Source organism: Rissa tridactyla, chromosome W (genome assembly GCF_028500815.1).
Source record: "Rissa tridactyla isolate bRisTri1 chromosome W, bRisTri1.patW.cur.20221130, whole genome shotgun sequence".
In the NCBI taxonomy this organism is placed as follows: domain Eukaryota; kingdom Metazoa; phylum Chordata; class Aves; order Charadriiformes; family Laridae; genus Rissa; species Rissa tridactyla.
Genome location: NC_071496.1, coordinates 1746420 through 1765469, shown reverse-complemented (window position 1 = coordinate 1765469; position 19050 = coordinate 1746420). Strand labels below are relative to the sequence as shown.

Below are 19050 nucleotides of genomic sequence, written 5' to 3'. Positions count from 1 at the left end.
CGCCGCGGCGTCGGGGCCGCCGGCGAACCCGCTCTGCCGTAAACCCGAATTCACCCCATTTTCTCCGCCGAACAAAACGCCTCCCCGGAGCAACCCCCCACCCGCCCCGTTCAGTTTATTCGAGTCCTCCGCGCTCCGGCCACCGCGCCGCCTTCCCGGCACCGGTCCACCCGCCCGACACCCGGTGGTCCCGTCACGGAGCCACCGCCTCTCCCGCCGCCGGAGGGCTCCGTCCCCGCGTCTCCCCTCGGGGCTCGGCGGCCTGGCAGGCGCCCGGCGGAGGCCGCGGCTATCCCCGGGGGGCGGCGGCGCTAGGACCTGCGCGGCGCTGCCGGCACGGCGGCGGGGCGGGCGCGGGGCGGGGGGAGCGGCGGGAGCGCGGCCCGGAGCGGCGGGTGAGTCAGGCCCCGGGCGGCATGGAGCCCGGCCCGCCGCCCACGGAGCGGCCGCAGCCGCCGCAGCAGCAGCCCCGGGAGGAGGAGGAGGAGGAGGAGGAGGAGGACTGGCTTCGCCCGCAGCCGGGCGGCGCGGCCGCCTCGCCCGCCCCGTGTGAGCAGCAATGGCGGCGGCGCTGAAGGGAGCGGGGTGTCGGCGGGGTGGGGAATGGCCGATGGCTGCCAGGGCTGCCCTGGCAGAGTTAAAGACAGAGTGTTTTACAGAAATGTATTAAAAAGGTGTTTCCGTGTTGCGGCCTGAAAGGATATTTTATGAGTAAAGCCAGGTTTTGGAATGGTTCGTTGGAAAAGAAATGCCACTGGCCCCCAAAAAACGTTTAGAAGTGAGCTGAGTTGCTGTGGGTGACTTGTGCTCATAAGTAATCCTGGAATTAACGCAGCCCGAGAGTTAGTATAAAGCTTGTAAACTTTATATTCTTCTTGTAATACCTTAGTATGGATTAATTTAGAAAAAAAAAATCGTTATACCACACGTAAGGCGGCTCGTAATTTGTAACCTGTTCATTTGCTCCCTTGCAGCCAAGGCTGCGCCGGCCAGAAGCACGGGGCGCAGGGTGATTGTGCACCTCGACCTGGACTGCTTCTACGCACAAGTAGAAATGATCCGTAACCCCGAGTTAAGAGACAAGCCTTTAGGTATGAGTTCCTTTGCTGTTAATTTGGGGATTATGTGTGTTCGGCCAGAAATCAGGGACAGGAATGAGCTCAGGGGCTGGTTGCATGGTGAGACACAGGCAGTCACACCGGCGCTGTAGCCACCGCCACGAGACTCCATGTGGCGGTTACTACGAGATGAATAAATCCTGGTGAGCACAAGTACAGGCACTCACTGACATGTCTGAGCAGTTCTGGGGATCGAAGCTGGTTCGTAACGTACGTGGGCACAGAGCCCCGCAGATGAGCCAGAGCCTTCTCACACATCACGCCTAAAACATGCTTCCATCCAGAAGTCGGGAATGTCACCAGTCAGTCGAGGAAGTGCAGCGTAAAATGACTTACATAAAGAGCACTTTCATGGGTAAGATTGCCTGAAAAAGGACAAAATTAAGAGTGATATTTCAATGGGAAAAAAATATCTATAAGGTTTTAAAATGTTTTTACTGTCCAGCAGTCAAAATCAAGATCTGCCCTTCTCATAATCTTGTAAAATAAAACCGTCGTGTTAGTTTTTTCGCTTGTTCTGTGATCTTGCGTTCTGATCAAAGCATGTGCTTCAGTCTTTGGAGTAGCTTGAAAGTACGATAGTCTTCTGTGAAGTACCAAGAAACCTACCCTTTAAAAAACATTTAACTTTTATTTTTAGGTGTGCAACAGAAAAACATTGTAGTTACCTGTAACTATGAAGCCAGAAAATGTGGAGTGAAGAAACTGATGTCTGTGAGGGATGCTAAAGAGAAGGTTCCTCAGCTGACACTGGTTAACGGAGAAGATCTAACTCCATACAGGGAAACATCGTACAAGGTTACAGGTACAAAATTACCAATTTTTCAATAGAGGACAAACACTTTTTGTTAAACTCTGTGTGCACACGGACACGTGTGTAACAGTATACGACACTTTCCCACTCTAAAAGTTCTTACTAGAATGAGTCTCGTACCATGGTGATAATACTTAGTCATAAAATGTCAGTATTTCATAAAGTAAGTGATCAGACTTGGTTGCAGTCTGGGTCAGACACTATAAACGTATGACATTGATCTTACATGTCAGGATTATGCCCATGTAGTTCTTTAGGAACAATTTTTCTTATTTAAATACTGACTGCAATAATATATTTCCAAATGTGAAACAAGGGAGAGCAGAATGCTGAAGCCCTCGAAGTGGGTGAACTTCACCAATATCTCTTAATTAAGTGACATGGCAGCATTGCCATTGATTACTGCTTTTATCATTAGCAGTGGGAGCAGGTGAAATAGTAATAACCTAAAAGTGAAAGCCCGCCTAGCTGGGAAACAGATTTCCTCGGGGGAAAGTACTGCAGAGGTTAAGAACTGTAATTTCAAAAAGAAATGAGGAAAGAAAGAAGAGATTTGGGGAAAAGAAAAGCCGATGACAGAGGTAGTTGTGGGCTGAAGAAATACTCTTCTTCACCTTTGCTAAAATAAGTGCCTTGTTATTTTATCTGGAAGAGAACACGGTTTCTCTTTGTGCAAGTGTCCTACTTGAATCCATGGGAAATCGGCCATGGACTGATGCAAACGTGAAAACCTCAAACTAACAGTTGTGTGCATTTTATCCTTGGGTATCTTTTCCTCCTAGAGTTGTTGGGGGAATTTTGTCCTCTGGTGGAAAGGCTTGGGTTTGATGAAAATTTTGTGGATGTCACAGAGATTGTAGAGAAAAGACTAAACCAGCTACAGCAAAGTGGATGTTCCAGAGTCTGTGTGTCTGGCCATGTGTACAACAACCAAGGTGAGTTAAATATTCTTCACGTTGAAAAATACGATAAACATTTGTGAAGTTCAGAACAAAGTATCTCTGCTTCTAAGTACTGTCCAGAGCTGAACCATTGGAACCTTGTGTGGCTCTGTGCTTGGTTTCTGTATTTGAGAAGATGCTTCTCACAAATGCAAATCAGCGTTCCAGTTAGATGGTACAAAAAAAAAAAAAAATCAATCTCTGTGGTGGATAAGCACATACAACGCTTTGGGAGAACAGATTTTCATTGTCCTTTTTTTTGTTTTTAATTTAAGACAGTTTTACTGTAGTAAGACATAGAGAATTTTGTTGGAGCTTGAATGTTATTGTCAATTGGCAAAACTGAATGATTTTTATTTTTTTTTAATGAATGAAAACCAAAAAAACAGAGTAAACTTTTGCTATATCCATTAGGAATAGACTTACTGCGACTGAAGTAGCTAAGCTGCTTCCTCTGTCATCAAACGCGAATGCAGTATCTATGCCATGATACTCATTTCATGCACTAGGAAGGCAGGCAGTTGGTCTTCCTGGACTTTGAGCTATTGCAATGGCTTTGAATGTGGTTTGGAGAGGAGGAAAATGCCTGAATAATCCTTTTCCTCTTTTGGCATTTGCACGCGAGTAATAAAGACTTGGTGGCAAGGCAGCCCTGTAAATTACTTTGGTTACAGTGGTACAAGAATCTCTGCTATTTAACACTTTGACATCTCTTAATATATTGTATTTTATATTTAAAATACTCCCTATGCTCCCTGGACAGTACAACTCTGCTTTTGGACAGCAGCCGTCTCCCTTTTACCAGGGTTTTTGGGAGACGGGAGTGAGGTTAAACTGGGATACAGAAGCCATGGCAATACCACTTGACCTGTGAGACTGTACTTTCTTGTACTGCTTTAATGCAACGTAAAAAATACCTAAATCTAGAGAATTAGCTAACTAGGTGATTGTTTACATACTGAACACTGCTTTCTTTTTCTTTGCAGCTATAAATCTGCAGGATACAACGCATGTAAGACTAGTTATTGGATCTCAGATTGCAGAGGAGCTGAGGGAAGCCATATATGCGAGACTGGGCCTTACAGGCTGTGCAGGAGTGGCCTCCAACAAATTACTGTCTAAACTAGTATCTGGGACCTTTAAACCAAACCAGCAAACAGTTCTTCTGCCTGAAAGCTGTCAAGATCTAATACGTGGCCTTGAGCACATCCAGAAAGTGCCTGGTAAGCGTGGTGCTGCGAGCATCGATGGAGAACATTTTGACAACTCTTACGATCATAAGAAAAAAATACTGAAAAGATTACAGCTGAAATAATTTAAAAAAATCTAATTCTCACCAGCAGGCAGCAGGGTGTGCGTTTAGGGTGCTTTTTTTTTTTCCCATAAGCTGTTTGAGTTTTGTTTAGCTGAAGGTTTCCTTAATTTTTGGTTGGGACATAAAAGTGTTGCAGCACTTCACAACATACCTTTGAAAATACTAAAAATCTCAGTTTATGTTTGTCGAAGCCCAAACATTGTGGTTGATATGAGGTTTTAAATTCAAACTCTTTGAAACTTGCTGACCGGAAACCTACGGACGGTTATTAAACCAGTCTATTGGAGCCTGATAGAATACTCTGAGGAAGTAGTTTTCCGACTTATTCTACACTGATGCTTTGCCGTTGGCCAGGAAGCGTTGATGTAGGCTACAGACACAGGCAGACCTTTGCTGTGTCCCAGTACGGCTTTTCTAATGCCAGATTTTAAAACTCAAATGGAAACTCACCAAAAATATCGCTGAAAAGAGTAGTAATAAAAATAACTGTCAATACTACATGGGTGGGCATTATTTATATGTATGGATATACTCACTTTTCTGTGTATTTTTAATACACATTTTATTTAGGCATTGGCTACAAAACTGCCAAACGTCTTGAAACGCTGGGTGTTAGGAATGTGTGTGATCTCCAAGCGTTTCCGTCTGCTGTGTTAGAGAAGGAACTTGGTGTTTCTAATGCTCAGCGTATCCAAAAACTCAGCTACGGAGAAGATGACTCCCCTGTGACTCCATCAGGCCCTCCTCAGGTACAACTATTGTTCTGAAGTACTTTATAAAAAGTAAAAAAATTATTTTTAGTTTTATATGAACTTTGCTGAACTAACCAAAATGATGCATTTTTGTATGTATTCTCTAGTACAACTCAAATTAATGCATAATTCTCCTGAAATTCAGTTGAGCTCTGAGCGTCAAAGATACCTTGGAGTTAATTCTACACACTTAATTGCGATACTTTTTTTCCTCTTCAGAATTTTGAAGTAAATATCAAATTGAAAGGACTAATGTGGGTTTTTTTTTAGTCTTTTAGTGATGAAGACTCCTTTAAAAAATGTTCATCGGAAGTGGAAGTTAAAGAGAAAATTGAAGAACTGCTTCACAACCTATTAGACAGGTGACTGTCTTCAGTAGCTCTTTTTGATGACTGAAATTGTGACCTGAAGGGACTTGGAACGTATGTTAGGTTTGTCTCCTACTCTACATTTCTTCTCTCAGCAAAATGCCAGGTTTTCTTTCTTTTCCCAGAAGTGGCTTTCTCTACTTTCAGACTGTTGGTGATCACCATTTGTGTTTGTCTCCTGTCCCACAGCTTATTTTTCCATCAGTCTGAAAGAACATTTTCATTTCTTCTTCCTCCCCTTGCCCTGTAAATCCAGGCAGTGTCCAAGCCCGAGATACTTGACAAGAACTCCAGCATAGCAGGAGGATGCATTTGCTCATGTCTTGACTACTGTGACTTTCCAGTCCTCCCTTTATATCCTCTGACTTTACTTAAAACAAGTTATTAAAAAAAAAAGCAATATTCTAGCAGCACTGAACTGTTTCCTGCTCAGCCATGCTTCAACTTCTGATTTTTGAAATGCTTTTTGTGTCCTGACCAGCCTGTGTGTCCCCTGTTAGTTCTTGATTTTTCTTTTTTTTTTTTCCTCTAAGTATTTTCATATTCTCTACATGCCTCTCCCAGCCTTAAAATAATCTACAAGTCTTAAAGGTTTTCTGTGCATGTGACACAATAGATATATCCATTTTAGTTCTATTAACGTTATGGGCAGGGAGTCTTTTATCTGCATCTTAAGACATTGCTCAGTAATCACAAAATTTAAATTTGAAGTGAGGCTCTTTGTCCTATCTTGTTTACAACACATACAGTTGAGAAATATTTTTTTTGGTAGGGAAAGTAACCCCCCCCCAATGCCTTTTGGAGGGGGAAAGAAACAATGACATACATTGTTTCTTATCTTTCTTCCAAAAGCCAGCTAACATTTTGCTGCTAAAGTGGGGATATTTCCTTGAAAAGCAAAAAGAAGAGCTAAAAGCTAAGGATTATACAGGGTTTAACTGCAAAGACTATACTACTTTTAATGTATTAAATGTTGAAACGTGGCAGCATTGCAGACTGAACCACTTAATTTTCACAGTCGCTTCAGTTGAAGGCTTTTGGAGACAATATTCACATTGTATTGAATTTCTAACTTATGGGTAATGAAGGGAACCAGTTAGGCCCAAAGTTCCCTGTATAATCAGTGGAGTAAAGCCAGGAGTTGGGAGAGATCTGTCATGCTTAATTAGACTTTGTAAGAGTTTCCACAGACCCTCTGAAGAATACTCGCAGTAATACTTTGTGCGCATTAATGCTCCACAGAATAGACAAAGATGGAAGACAACCACACACAGTAAGGTTGACCATACGGCAGTTCTCCTCAACCAATAAATGGTTTAATCGGGAAAGCCGTCAGTGTCCTATTCCACCTCATCTCATTCAGAAATTTGGAAAAGGTAAACTTCAAATTTTTTGCAAGTATCAGCTTTGTGTTGCTACCGCCTAACTTCTCTGTAAAATTCCATTACTTAATTTCATGATAATATTCCCTACATTTAATATTTGGAAATTTTTCCATTACTTGTAATGGATACATCTTGCTGAGATATGCTAAAAACACATAGGACTTCACTGTAGGAATGACTATATTATTACCACGTTTTATCCCAGTCTGGCTGCATTCCTGGCGGTGAATTTCTCAGTGGGATGGGAAAGGGTGACTGGGGGCTGCTTCCCAGATTAATAATCTGCTTTTCTCTGTTAGGGATTTGAATCATGTTCTCCGTTTTTATTATGTAATAAAAATGTCTTTTTGATGTACCTCTGAAAATTAATAACATATAGGTTCTTATCCTTCTCAGACTTAAGCTTTCCAACCAGCAATTGCAATTCATTTGACACTTCATTCAGATTGGGGTGAGGAAATAAATCTAAATCACTGCTGTATCAGCACAGAGAATCACTGTTGCCTGACTTCAATTCCTGAATTACTTCTCACAGCCCTAGAGAAGCTATTTATAAGTCTTGTGTAGCATCTCACTTCAAAATTGCTACTGGACTTCTACATTGGAGGAGACGAACAATCACTGTCAGCTCATTTAGTCCCCAATAAACCCATAATAACCACGTTGTTATTACGAGTTTTGGGGTAATGTTCTACACCTACACAGCCCTGTAAAGGCCCTTCTTTGCTAGAATTGGATCATTTTCCAAATCTGTTCAGCTGGGTTTATATTCTGTAATTATTCTTTTCTAAGCTAAGTACATACTATAAAGTAATCTTTACAGGTGTGACATTAAGCATTTTTACTGGAGGGGGGAAAAAAAAGGTCTGTTATTGAGTTAGGACATAGCTGACAGGGCAGAATGAACATCTTAACAACTATATTGACAGATTACTTTGCAAGCCTTTAGCAATGTTTGCCTTTGTACTTTGCTATTTAAATCAGTCAGTTACTCTTAGTTATATACACATTACCTTTTTTTTTCCACCTTTTTTCTTTTAGAAAGCAGCAACATTATATCCCCATTAGTTGATATACTAATGAAACTCTTTCGAAAGATGATAGATGTAGATCTACCGTTTCATCTTACCCTTCTGAGCGTCTGCTTCTCCAACCTCAAAGATCTTCCTAGCAGCAAGAAAGGATCCATTGGTTTCTATCTAAAGCAGATGTCACCGCCCTCAGGCTCCAGTAAACGTGTCCGGGTAAGCTGAAAGATACTGAAAACTATCTGCAGATAAGAAAGTTCTGAGATATTTCCATCTTTATTATATAGATTTAAACCTTAACTGCTTTGGAATTTTCAGGATTGTAAGTTTTATTCACTTGGTAACAAAAAAAAAAGATTTATTTGGAGTCTTCTGAGCAGGTGTTACTTGTCTGCTTTCTTTCATTAGACAGACTGCTTAAAAGCGTTTAATACTGTCTTGAATTGGACGGGCAGCTGCATTATCAGGCCCCTTAGCTGAAGAGAACAGAATTCACTAAGAGAGAAAGCGAAACTTATGTTTTCTAAAAAATAATTGCCAAATTTGGCTACTCATTCCACTAAGATCTGCCCTTCATTTACCATTTGTGAAACAACAGGCCAAGAACTCAGATATTGTCATACTGAAGCATCTTTTACCTTAGATTTTAGTCTAAGTCCTTAAAGTTGCTTATAATTTACCTTGTTGCTTTAAGGTACTTTCACAGTGATTATTTCCCTTCCTATGCATTCTCAAGTCTCCCCATTCAGACTAGAAATTAATCAAAGTTTCAGTTCTGTATTGGCCACTAGCTCTAACTTCTGATCTAGTGAGCTTCTAATTCCTGCTTGGAATTGAACAGATCTCCTAGCTCCCAGTTGCATACCCTAGACAACATAGGAGCTGGCTGTGGAAACACTGCTAAACATTTCCACAAGATGCTTTGAGTACATAATACAAAACCATAGTAACTTCAAAATTTTGTTGTGTAATGAATTTAATGTTTCTGTCTTGACATGGCAACTTGGTGCACTGATAAACTTGTCTGTTTCTCAGCTGCTCAGGAATATAAGGGATAAGATCATATTGCATATTCTAAAGCAACAAAATATAACTTCAAGGTATTTGCTACTTTAAAATAAGACAAGGATTCCTAAGTGTATGTACTTTAAGGCCTATGGTTGAAAAATAAGATTTAAAAAAACACTACCGATCATAAGGAAAAAAATATTACTGTCTGTTAAGCGATAATTTGAAGAACTCGCTGTTAATAAAATAGCGCTTAGTAATTAGATCACACAGAACATACTTACACTTTTATATACATTTTCTGCCCCAGGAAGAAGAAGATGTCTCACATGGTGAGGGAAGTGCTTCTTGGAACCAGAGCTGCAACAGAACTGGAACTACGAAAACTAGGAAACTTTCAGAGGAAAAGAGAAGCAATATAAAGAAAGCAGGAATTCCTGACTTCCCATTTCATTTGTTTCCTGCTGATATTGACGAGGAAGTCTTCAGGGAACTTCCAGAAGATATTAAAAAAGAAATTCTTTCTGAAAAAACAGAAGTGATCCTGGCTGAGAACATTTCGGGCCAGCCATCAATATGTTTTGCAGAAGAGGCGTACAGCACTTCCCCAAATTCTAAGGGACTAAACAGTGATAGGCGCTCTGCAGGGTGCAGCACCATATCAGCGCATGAATCTGCAACTGCTCTCGCATACGGCTCCAGGGCCAGTTGTTCTTCCGAGTGCCCCAGAAGTGCACTGTCAAGCAGCAGTATGGAAAAACAACCTCCTGACTCTCAGGATTTCAGAGCGAGAGATCTGTCACCTCTGGAGGCTGGAGCTAGCCAAAGTGTTCTACGTGTCCCTATCTGGGATAAAGATAAGCAGGCCTTTGAAACAACTTCTGAGGATAAAGCTTGTAGTAGGAAAGCAGGAGTTGTATTTCCTCCTAATGTTGACACAAAGACTTTTTATGAACTACCCGCAGGTGTGCAAGAAGAACTACTAGCTGAATGGAAGAATCAGGAACCTGGGCCCAAGACTTCTAGGGATAAACCCCCTGAAAAGCCTAAAGCAAATAAAGGAAGGAAGAACACAGCACCTTGTTTATCACAGTCTAACAGTTTGTTAAGATACTTTAAACCACAGTGAAACATTTTTCATAATAGTGACACTAAAAGAATCAGCACTTGAGAGCACTTTAGTTATGAGAAGTTTACTGTAAATTGTAAAGATGTGAATATTAAAAATTTATTTTGACAACTTTTGACATAAAACTTGCTGGTGACTCGTTTGTCTTAGTTTTCTTTCTTACAAATTGGTATTTACCTGATGAATCTTTAGTTGCGCTAAAAATATTATAGTATGCAAACATATTTTAGTATTCATTATTAATACCTTAACATGCTGACTGGGGAGAAGGAATTTTTACTTTCATTTTCATTGAGTTATATTATGTATGCAGTTAGTTGTTTCTAACAACTTGGGAAGGGACTGAGCAGGTCCGATGAAAGCCATTTTCACACTATTCTTTAATTTGCACCGCTGTTTGTGCTTTGTAATGGAAATTGCTATTCACATGGCTATCCCTGTTTCCTGCAGTTCACTCGTAACTAGAGGTACTAGAAATAATAAGGGCTAACGGGAAACATTATTTCCAAATGAATCATATCACCAGCTCATTCCTGGAAATTAGTCAGCTTATAAAAATCGGTTAGGGTTGGTGCTCAGGATTCAGAAAACGACAAACAACTCTGGGTATAAAGAGCAGCTTTTAATGAGATGCTATATACAACTTAATCAGGCTTTTCTTCAAATACTTAATTCCAAAACAGTGAAATAGTTGCTAATTACACTTCCACACTTATAGTAATAAATGTTTAAAATCTCTAGTACACAAGATGTTTGCTTGTTTCAGTGACAAGTACATAATTGAGGTAAGAATTTATCAAAGTTTGTTTAAAGCTATGGCAAAATATTTTGACTACTGTGTTTTAACATTGCTATAAGTTGTATCACCAGATTCTTGTGTGTGTATATATATATATATTTTTACTCTCCATATAAAGTGCAAAAGTATTACAAAACATCACCTGATTACATTGAAAGCGACATCCCATATTTTGATGGCACTTCAGTGTAGATTCTTGCATCATTCCAAAGAACGGAGAAAACCAGCATTCACCATTTCAACAGTTAGGTTAAGCTTTATACATTTCCACATAAACCACAATTAAGATAAACTTCATCCTCTACTTTAAAAATGAATCCAAGTAAAAGATGCATGACTTAAGTGCTTATTATTTTCCACTTACGTTTAATTATGGTCTTTCAAGCCTTTCAGTCCGGCTCTGGTTTCAGTGATTAAGTTTATGAGAGTAGTAGGTAATGCTGTCTCCACTACAGAACTGGGAAGCATTCCTCCTAATTCTGGCTGAATAAATACAACTAGCTTAGAGTGCTCTGGATTCCTGTGATGAAAAGAGCAAAATCCTTCAGTTAACGCTTCTTACTCTTGCTAGGAAACTTACTGAGATGTACAAGTGTTTACAATTTATAATCCATCTCTGTTGAAATTACTAAAGAGTGGAGGATGTATAAAAGTTTTCATTGTTTCAAAAGATAGTCTGAGTCGCAAAACCGATCTGCACAAAACTCTAAAGCTTCCCCAAAATAAAACTCTCTAATAAAATAAAAAGCTGGGTAGTTCAGTAAATTTTAAGCTTTGTATAGAGAAGACAACTGAGTAATCAAAGATGCTAATAAAGGGGGCTTTAAATACTTACTCAGGCAAAGGTGAACACACATATCCACAGGGATTGTTATAGCCGCGGACACAAGAGGGAGTTGGAGGGCAGCTGGAATACTCCACGCTAATAGCTGTAAATCACCACACACAAAAAACCAAAATCAAATTAATTATCTATGTCAATCATATGACTCAAAAATACCTTTTAAAAAGAGGAAACTACTCCAGCTGCCAAGGGATAGTAGAAGATCTCGAAATATGGTTACTGATGTGTTTAGCAATTTCATTTTGTATGTAATTCTGTACATTCTGAAGTACATTCAATATTTGTGCAAGTAATTAAATACATGTAAAAATTTCTATCGATGTTTGGGCAGGCATACCCAAAAGTATTATCATTGAGACGTGACTACACATACCTACCACACCTGAGGTGTGGCTTAGTTCTAGACAAACAAGTCACTTTGTCAGCAGATGTCATTAATTAGTAAACGCAATCGCAGCGAAGATGAGGAAATTGCTGCACACATGCACAGTAGTTGTTGGGAAGAGTTGTTTTTGTTTAGTTACCCATTACTTTTGCATGACAAGGTATTGTAAGAGTATGGCTTGAAAAAAACCTGATACGTCAGTAAAGTTCCAAGATGAAAAATGGTGTTTTCTGCCATGTATTAAGATCCACACAAAAGAAAAAGATTAACACAGAAATGAAGTAGCAGCGAGAGATTTTCCTGGTGGGCCATATAGTTGCAATACTAATCATTTCACATTTTGTTTCAGTTTACAGAGCCAAACTCAGATAGAATCAAATACCGGGCAAATTTGCAGTTCACTCTGAGAAGAGAGTATTAGGCCAGTAGCATTTGGTCAGCTAAGTACAGAAAAGTGTTATTAAATAAACACTGAATTTCTATAGTGAAATAATAAATTCTAGCGTCCTCATACTATTACTACTGCATTTTACTCTATTTTTCAAATAGAGGCATAATAGAACAAACAAAGAACACAGTATTTTATTTGAAGATCAATTTTGATAGTTTCAGTACTAAAAAAAGTAACTTTGCTTGGAGATAAACAGGAGGGGTTTGTTAGCATCAGTAAGACCACACACAGAGCAAGGTACTCTAGAGCGTGATTAGGCTGCAGAACTTTACAGCTCTTCACCTCAGGATTTCCAGAAAGCAGCCAAAATATGCAAACATGCAGCAATTAACACGCAACTTACAGTTAGTTGTAAGGATATCGCCAGGGTATGGTTTAACATGCAGCAGGTCAACAAAATCTCTGGATGAAATCAGTCCCATACCATAACTGTGCGTTACACTGTGGTATATACCAGTGTCCTATGAGTAAGTAAAAGTAATTTTTTGAATTAGTATGTAAGAAGCTAAGTTTTATTTAATTGGCAAAGCAGTATTATGTGTTAAATAATGAGAATATGGCCAAAATGGATTCCTGTTTGTTAGCATAAGACAAAAGCTCTCTTATCTAGTTAGTGCTGAACTAACATTAGAGCCATGAAACAGATCTTCCAGTAACACAGCGCAGGGATTCATGGCCGCTCCTTGTGGCCTAATTAGAGGCAGGAGTATAATTTTTGTGTAGAAAAAGTCAATATCCATGTTTAGTGGAGCTAGAATGCCTATTTGTATTACAATACACATGCTAGATTGCACATTGCATTCTAGGAAAAAGACGTATAATCTGTTAAACTAACTCAGTTGGATGAACTAAGTTGGTTGGATGTACAACTACATCCTAACATCTGACCAACTGCAGCAGATCCAGGGAGAGGAAAACAAGAGAGGTTCAGGGAAGGCAAAAATGGGAGGATTGGGGCTTTTTTCCCCCCTGGTTTAGGGAGTACTTTCATACACTTAAGTCATCCATATACACGTAATACATTCTAAGACCTCCCTCCATCATACATCTCTCTCAAGTGGTCAGATCAAAGCCAGCTAACACAGCTATAATAATTGATATTCTTCATCGGAATTCCAAGTTCTGGGTTTCCAGAGTGCCCGAGACAAAGTCCCAGGCAACCGGAATTCTGAACATTCAGTATTTCACAGCACTAGTACAGCATCGATTCAATTTCCATGTTGCCTTTAACTTTGGTGATTTTTTTAAATTTGTGTAAACTATGCTCACTGAGAGGGGAGCTTTCCCTACAGCTTGTTGTCATTGTGTCTCACCCTACACTTGACGGAGACTTCTGTTGTTTTCCGTGGGCTGAATTCTTGGCATGCTTGAGGATATCTATTTCATAACAAATATTTAAATTTACCCTAATTTTTAAATTACCCTAAATACTTAACTCCTAAGGGGAGGGACATATTTCATACCCATTTCACATAAGCAGCAGGTTTAGAAGTTCTTACCAACCCAGATTTATTTCACATCAAGGGCTTTCCTTGTCCCAGTAGAGGTCTTTTTAGTCAATGTAATTCATGCAGAAAGAGTTAAAATAAAATCTTTGTATTAAATTATGGTATTACCTGGTCAATCCTTTCTAACAGCTTGTAAGATTGTAACGCTTTGTCCCATTTGTTTCGATATTCAGGAAGATACATAAAAGGAATAATTTTACTAGGGACTTCCTTAATTATGCCTTCTCCACGGTATCTAGATTGTGTAAAAAACAGATATTGAATTCACATTTATGAACTGGAAAAATAAGTTGTACAATAATAAGCATCTGGGGATGCCAGGCTATAATGAGGTAAAGCACATGAATGTGATTGCACTTCATGGATCGATTAAAATTCAAGTAGTACCAAAAATTATTATTCTGTAACTGATTTTTGAGATCATTACATTCTCAACACCATACATTTTAAATGAATTATTTGTGAGCTACCAGATAGGAACCTGCTATTTTAAATATATGCAATTCATCTACTAATTTATTTATTTATATATAGGTACTTTCAATTCATTTTTGACACAGATTGCAAATCTTCTCACTATTTATGAACTAGCACATTCTGGCATTTCTCTAGCTTTTGTTCATAATCTTGAGGAGTTCAAGGGAAAGTTCACAGAGGGGAAGAGCGGCCTCCCACAAGGAAATAGGAAACTCCAGTAATGCTGGGAACTGCTCGCAAATACTGATAATTCTCACACCTAGTTCCTGGAGAAACTGTGAATCATTACAGTAGGCGCTCACAGACATCAATTAAACGCAAAGGTGAAGGACGCTGTGGGACAACAGATGAGCTCAAAGGAGACTACACTTGCAAAGAGTTTAAGAAACATGAAGTCAGATTTACAGACTCTGATGATGCATGAGGTTAAGTCAGAAAGAGCAAAGATAGCTAAGTTCAAATCCAAACACCAAGGCCCTGTAAATCATGAATCTATTTCTTCCTGTGCCGCAACTCTTGTCACCACTTACTGCCTTAGTGGAGTGAGCGGTGTGGGTGTATATGATTACTCCAGCAACTTGCTTCTCCACTAACTACAGAAGGTCCGATTGCAACGGAAAATATTGTAATGCCTACTCAAAAACAGCAAGTACCTGTAAGCTGTGGCAGGACCAGTTAAAACCAGCATATTAATATCTGGATACACCCTTTATTTACATAACTCCCATGAACTTATGTTTACCAATCTCCTAAGCAGCTCTCGCCTGCATCCTGTAATATCTTCTCTCCTAAACTCAGTGTGAGTTGTTAATCAGGAGGACTTCTTCTAGGCAAGGCTGCTGAAAGACACAGTTGCTAGAATAAAAGAAAGGGCACACTTGTGAAAAATCTCGATTTCCAGCTTCTCCAGTGGATTATTACTGGAAAAAGAGGAAGCAAGCCTGGTAAAGACCGCTTGGATCACCAAATCTAGTCTTGCTGTCTTAGACAAACTGAAATACATACCTCATTGTCTTTCTTGAGCTTAGGTGACACCATTCCAAATAAAATCCCATTCAGCCTGGAAAAAACACCTTAATGCTTCCTGGAACTCTGCTGAAAATATTTCACCTAACTGAAGTAAGGATTCTCTATTGCTTTTCACTACCAGATCCCATACTGATTTCTTTTAACAAGTAAAGCAAACTGTTTATATTCCTGCCAGTTAAAAAAGAAACTGGCATTTGTGATATGCAGCTAATAAATATTCAATGTCAAACTAAAAGTGCAAACAGCTATACTTAAGCTCCTAGAAACAGCTAGTATTCCTTCACAAAAGAAACGCTACAGACCAGTACTGCTTGTTAATGGGACAGATTTGTACAAGAAAAAAAAAAAAAAAACAATGAAAGATTCTGGCTCCCTGTACCAAATGGCAGAAAGCACAGATGATGCTTCTCCTAACTGCAAAGGACTTGCTAAATACAGATCTGAGTACACTCAAAAACGGCTTTATGTCTGACTGAGACTACAGCTTATCTTTTTTCCTCCACAGAAATGAGTCAGGTACATTCTTATGAATTCTAAGCAACTAAACTCTCACTCCCTCACATCCACCTGTACTAAGATCTGAAATACAATAATAATGCAGAAGTATGCAAATTCTTACTAAGACAACAGTACTCTTAACATATTCTAATGAAATATTAAAGCTATTTTCCATTATAATACTGTAGATTAATTCTTCTGTAATACGAGTGATACAGCACTGCCTTCTGTAATTAACACCTTCTTTGCTCAAACCTTCAGAAATAATTAGAAAACCAAGCAAGACTTTAGAAGTTAGAACACCACTGGTCACAAACATTATCATCATATTGAGAACAAAAAAGAATGAGATGCAAATTTTCTCTATTGCCTATCTGTCTAGATTGGCATTCAATATAATTTAATACCCATTAGGTATTTAAAAAAAAAAAGAGCGCGCTAAGGACATGTTGCAATTGTCCTCTTTTCCTCTGCTTTTGCACAATTTGCTTCAGTGAGATCTTTTTTCCTTTCCCTTGGTTTAATGAGCTGAATCAGCTTGGTAAACAACCGGCTGAGTGCCATAGCCACCATAAATGAGAAGCAGGATTGCAAAGCCAGGAGAGGGGCAGGAAAAAGGAGGGGAGGAATGTAAAGAGTAGAGCCAACTCTATCAGCGACAGCAAGCTGTGAGATCAGCTTAGTCTGTCTCGCCTAACTCCACCCTTTGGGCCAAACCTAGCTGCTTAGCAACTGCACAGAATTCATCACGCAAGAGAAGGAAGGACAGATGAAGCTGCTGCTCCAGACGTTATATGACCTTATTCTCAGTACGGTTAATTCAGTTTTGGGTGCCAGAAAAAAAAAGGTACAAAGGACAGGTAAGATAGAATGAGAGTGTAAGCATGTCTGCGTGGGCGAGCATCAGTCATTTCACAAGTATGAAGGGGTGAAAAGTGAAGCCCAGCTGGCAAGATGTAATGGCTTGAATAGAGTATTCCACCAGGAAGAGTCACTGACTTCAGGCCAAACCTGTGACTTCATATCTACTTATTCCGTATCAGTAAGTGTTATATAGTATTTAATTTTCAGAGCACGTTTGAAAACTGCTTGGGAAATCCATCTCTTTTATTACAGCCCTATTGCTGACCCAGTGTAACTACAGCACAAATCTCTACAGTGCAAAATCTTCTCTATAGCTAACTAAGTTTAAGACACTCAAGAAGGAAAGAACACTGTTAACTTTTCCATTTCAATCGTGGGTGTTACTGTTCAAAAAAGGTGTTGTTATTCATGACAATGACAAACAAAACGTAAATACTTACATATTTCCTGCATACTCTTTTGAAGGCTTTGAAGAAACCGTAACATTTTTCTCAAAGTAGAAAAAGGAAAAATAAAAACTTAGCAGTTGATACAGAGCCGTCAAGTAATTTTTAAAGGAAAGCAGTTTAAAACATTTTGCAACAAAATGTATTTAATAAAAATATCATAAATAATATCAACTAATATTTTCTTACTGAAACTTTTATCACTCTCCATCCTGAAGTATCTTGACTGTATGATAAAATTTTTTCTGAAACTTCATCCACAATTTTCTTATAGTCCATTTATCTGTAAAGATTTAAAAAAAAATTGGTATACGATAAAAGTACTCCTTGAAGAGCAAAAACCATAGAGTTCATTCCTGTATTCTTTCCACAGGCTTTAGTATATATTAATTGAGTATTTCTATCAAATGAACTTTTTATTCATCATACTCTATTTCAGAAAAAGACAGTCATTATTTAAACAAAATTTTATAATTGACTTCCAGTCTGGGCTACTGAGAAGTATCCGTTGGTCTGGATCTTGAGAATGAATTACAGCAACTAGTGAGACACGCTGTTTAATCCATATTAAATCCACCATTCCTCCACATTTAAACTTCCCCTTCCTATAGTTTATCTCCCAAGATTCTCATTCTGCTATGATTTGCTGAAGACATTGGACTAGTAGCCAACTTACGTAGTTAACACACGAGGCACAAACAATCGAAGAGAGATTTTTCTTACATCAGAAAAGCTTTATGCAACAATCATTATAGGCTGTGCTATTGTCGAAACACTTTGTCAAGCAAGAGGCAAGCAATGCTGCAGCAGCAAGGGTGCAGAAGCCACCCTCCACACTGCCCTCCCCAGCGCTGACACCTCCTGCATCCCGGAGCTCCCTGCCTCACCACATTCTCTTCCCCAACACGTACAGTGATCACACTGAAAGAGGGGAGATTGAGATGAGATCTGAGGAAGGAATTCTGTGCTGTGAGGGCGGTGAGCCCCTGGCCCAGGTTGCCCAGAGAAGCTGTGGCTGCCCCATCCCTGGAGGGGTTCAAGGCCAGGTTGGCCGGGGCTTGGAGCAACCTGGGCTGGTGGGAGGTGTCCCTGCCCAGGGCACGGGGTGGCACTGGGTGGGCTTTAATGTCCCTTCCCACCCAAACCATTCTATAATTCCATTATGTCTCAGGGAGCTCTTTCTCATAAGAATATCAGCTGTGGCTCTCAGGCCAAAACATTGAGCACCTCTGGGCCAGCCTCTCCCACAAACTGAACTTCACACCTAAACCCTTGTGGGGCTGTCCCGTGTAACGGGTTGCACAGACTCCTCCAGAGCCACCCCAGTGCTGAGTCTGAGTCCCCAAAGGAGGGCAGCCCGCCGAGGGCTAGCACGGATCACACCGCTCACCCCCAGCCGGGCTCGAACCCCAGGAGCCAGCGGGCTAGCTGGGCCCACCACCACACGCAGCCCCAGCTAGGGGAGCGCAGCCAGGCGATGCCGAGCCCTGAAACTGCGGCTTAGCCAGAGGCCGGGCCGGCGGGACCCTCACCCCTGAGGCGCGGGACCCTCACCCCTGAGGCGCGGCGCCCACCCCAGCCAGGGGACCCGGACGACCCACCCGGCAGCCTCCCGCCTCGCTCGCTCGCTCTGCCCGCCCGCCCACGGAGCGAAGAGGCGAAGCAGCGGCTAGGCTGCCCCACCGGCGGGGTTTGGGGGGAAGGAGGGAGAGGAGGGGGATGAAGAAGAGCTGGCAACGACTCGCACTCACCTCACCTTAGCGGCGCGGAGAGAACTGCCCCCAGCCCCGCCTTCCCGCCTTCCCGTCTCCCCGCCGCGGGGCATGCCGGGAGATGTAGTCCTGCCGTGGCACGGCCGCCCGCCCGCACTGCTCGGACTACAACTCCCGCC

At 40.7% G+C, this 19050-nt stretch overlaps 2 protein-coding genes across 4 annotated transcripts; one reads left to right on the top strand and one right to left on the bottom strand.

Moving 5' to 3' along the window:
* The first annotated feature begins 378 nt into the window (after nucleotides 1-378).
* LOC128902058 (DNA polymerase iota-like) lies at nucleotides 379-9982 on the top strand. 2 transcript variants are annotated; one of them, XM_054184389.1, is made up of 10 exons: nucleotides 379-549; nucleotides 975-1091; nucleotides 1759-1923; nucleotides 2715-2867; nucleotides 3860-4096; nucleotides 4759-4937; nucleotides 5211-5302; nucleotides 6551-6684; nucleotides 7735-7937; nucleotides 9040-9982. In XM_054184389.1, the coding sequence occupies exons 1-10, from the start codon at nucleotides 417-419 to the stop codon at nucleotides 9856-9858; spliced, it is 2232 nt and encodes a 743-aa protein (XP_054040364.1). In that variant the 5' UTR covers nucleotides 379-416; the 3' UTR covers nucleotides 9859-9982. The 2 variants fall into 2 exon arrangements, with proteins under 2 accessions (XP_054040364.1, XP_054040363.1); XM_054184388.1 differs by having other exon boundaries at nucleotides 3860-4139; nucleotides 4748-4937.
* Nucleotides 9983-10498: 516 nt separating this feature from the next.
* LOC128902060 (stAR-related lipid transfer protein 6-like) lies at nucleotides 10499-18970 on the bottom strand. Of its 2 annotated transcripts, none has more exons than XM_054184390.1 (7): nucleotides 18911-18970; nucleotides 17349-17442; nucleotides 17154-17203; nucleotides 13954-14080; nucleotides 12681-12798; nucleotides 11493-11586; nucleotides 10499-11177 (listed from the first exon to the last, which is right to left on the bottom strand). In XM_054184390.1, the coding sequence occupies exons 2-7, from the start codon at nucleotides 17436-17438 to the stop codon at nucleotides 11024-11026; spliced, it is 633 nt and encodes a 210-aa protein (XP_054040365.1). In that variant the 5' UTR covers nucleotides 17439-17442; nucleotides 18911-18970; the 3' UTR covers nucleotides 10499-11023. The 2 variants fall into 2 exon arrangements, with proteins under 2 accessions (XP_054040365.1, XP_054040366.1); XM_054184391.1 differs by having other exon boundaries at nucleotides 18916-18958.
* Nucleotides 18971-19050: the final 80 nt, after the last annotated feature.

What these genes read in the sequence shown, in the direction of transcription:
- LOC128902058 (XM_054184388.1), top strand. Translation starts at nt 417, where the DNA reads ATGGAGCCCGGCCCGCCGCCCACGGAGCGGCCGCAGCCGCCGCAGCAG. An exon ending in AACATCGTACAAGGTTACAG is followed by an intron (nt 1,924 to 2,714) that starts GTACAAAATTAC and finishes TTTTCCTCCTAG; the next exon opens with AGTTGTTGGGGGAATTTTGT. An exon ending in GCTCCAGTAAACGTGTCCGG is followed by an intron (nt 7,938 to 9,039) that starts GTAAGCTGAAAG and finishes TTTCTGCCCCAG; the next exon opens with GAAGAAGAAGATGTCTCACA.
- LOC128902060 (XM_054184390.1), bottom strand. Translation starts at nt 17,438, where the DNA reads ATGGACTATAAGAAAATTGTGGATGAAGTTTCAGAAAAAATTTTATCA. An exon ending in AAAGAGTATGCAGGAAATAT is followed by an intron (nt 14,081 to 17,153) that starts GTAAGTATTTAC and finishes TACACAATCTAG; the next exon opens with ATACCGTGGAGAAGGCATAA. An exon ending in GTGTGTTCACCTTTGCCTGA is followed by an intron (nt 11,178 to 11,492) that starts GTAAGTATTTAA and finishes TTTTCATCACAG; the next exon opens with GAATCCAGAGCACTCTAAGC.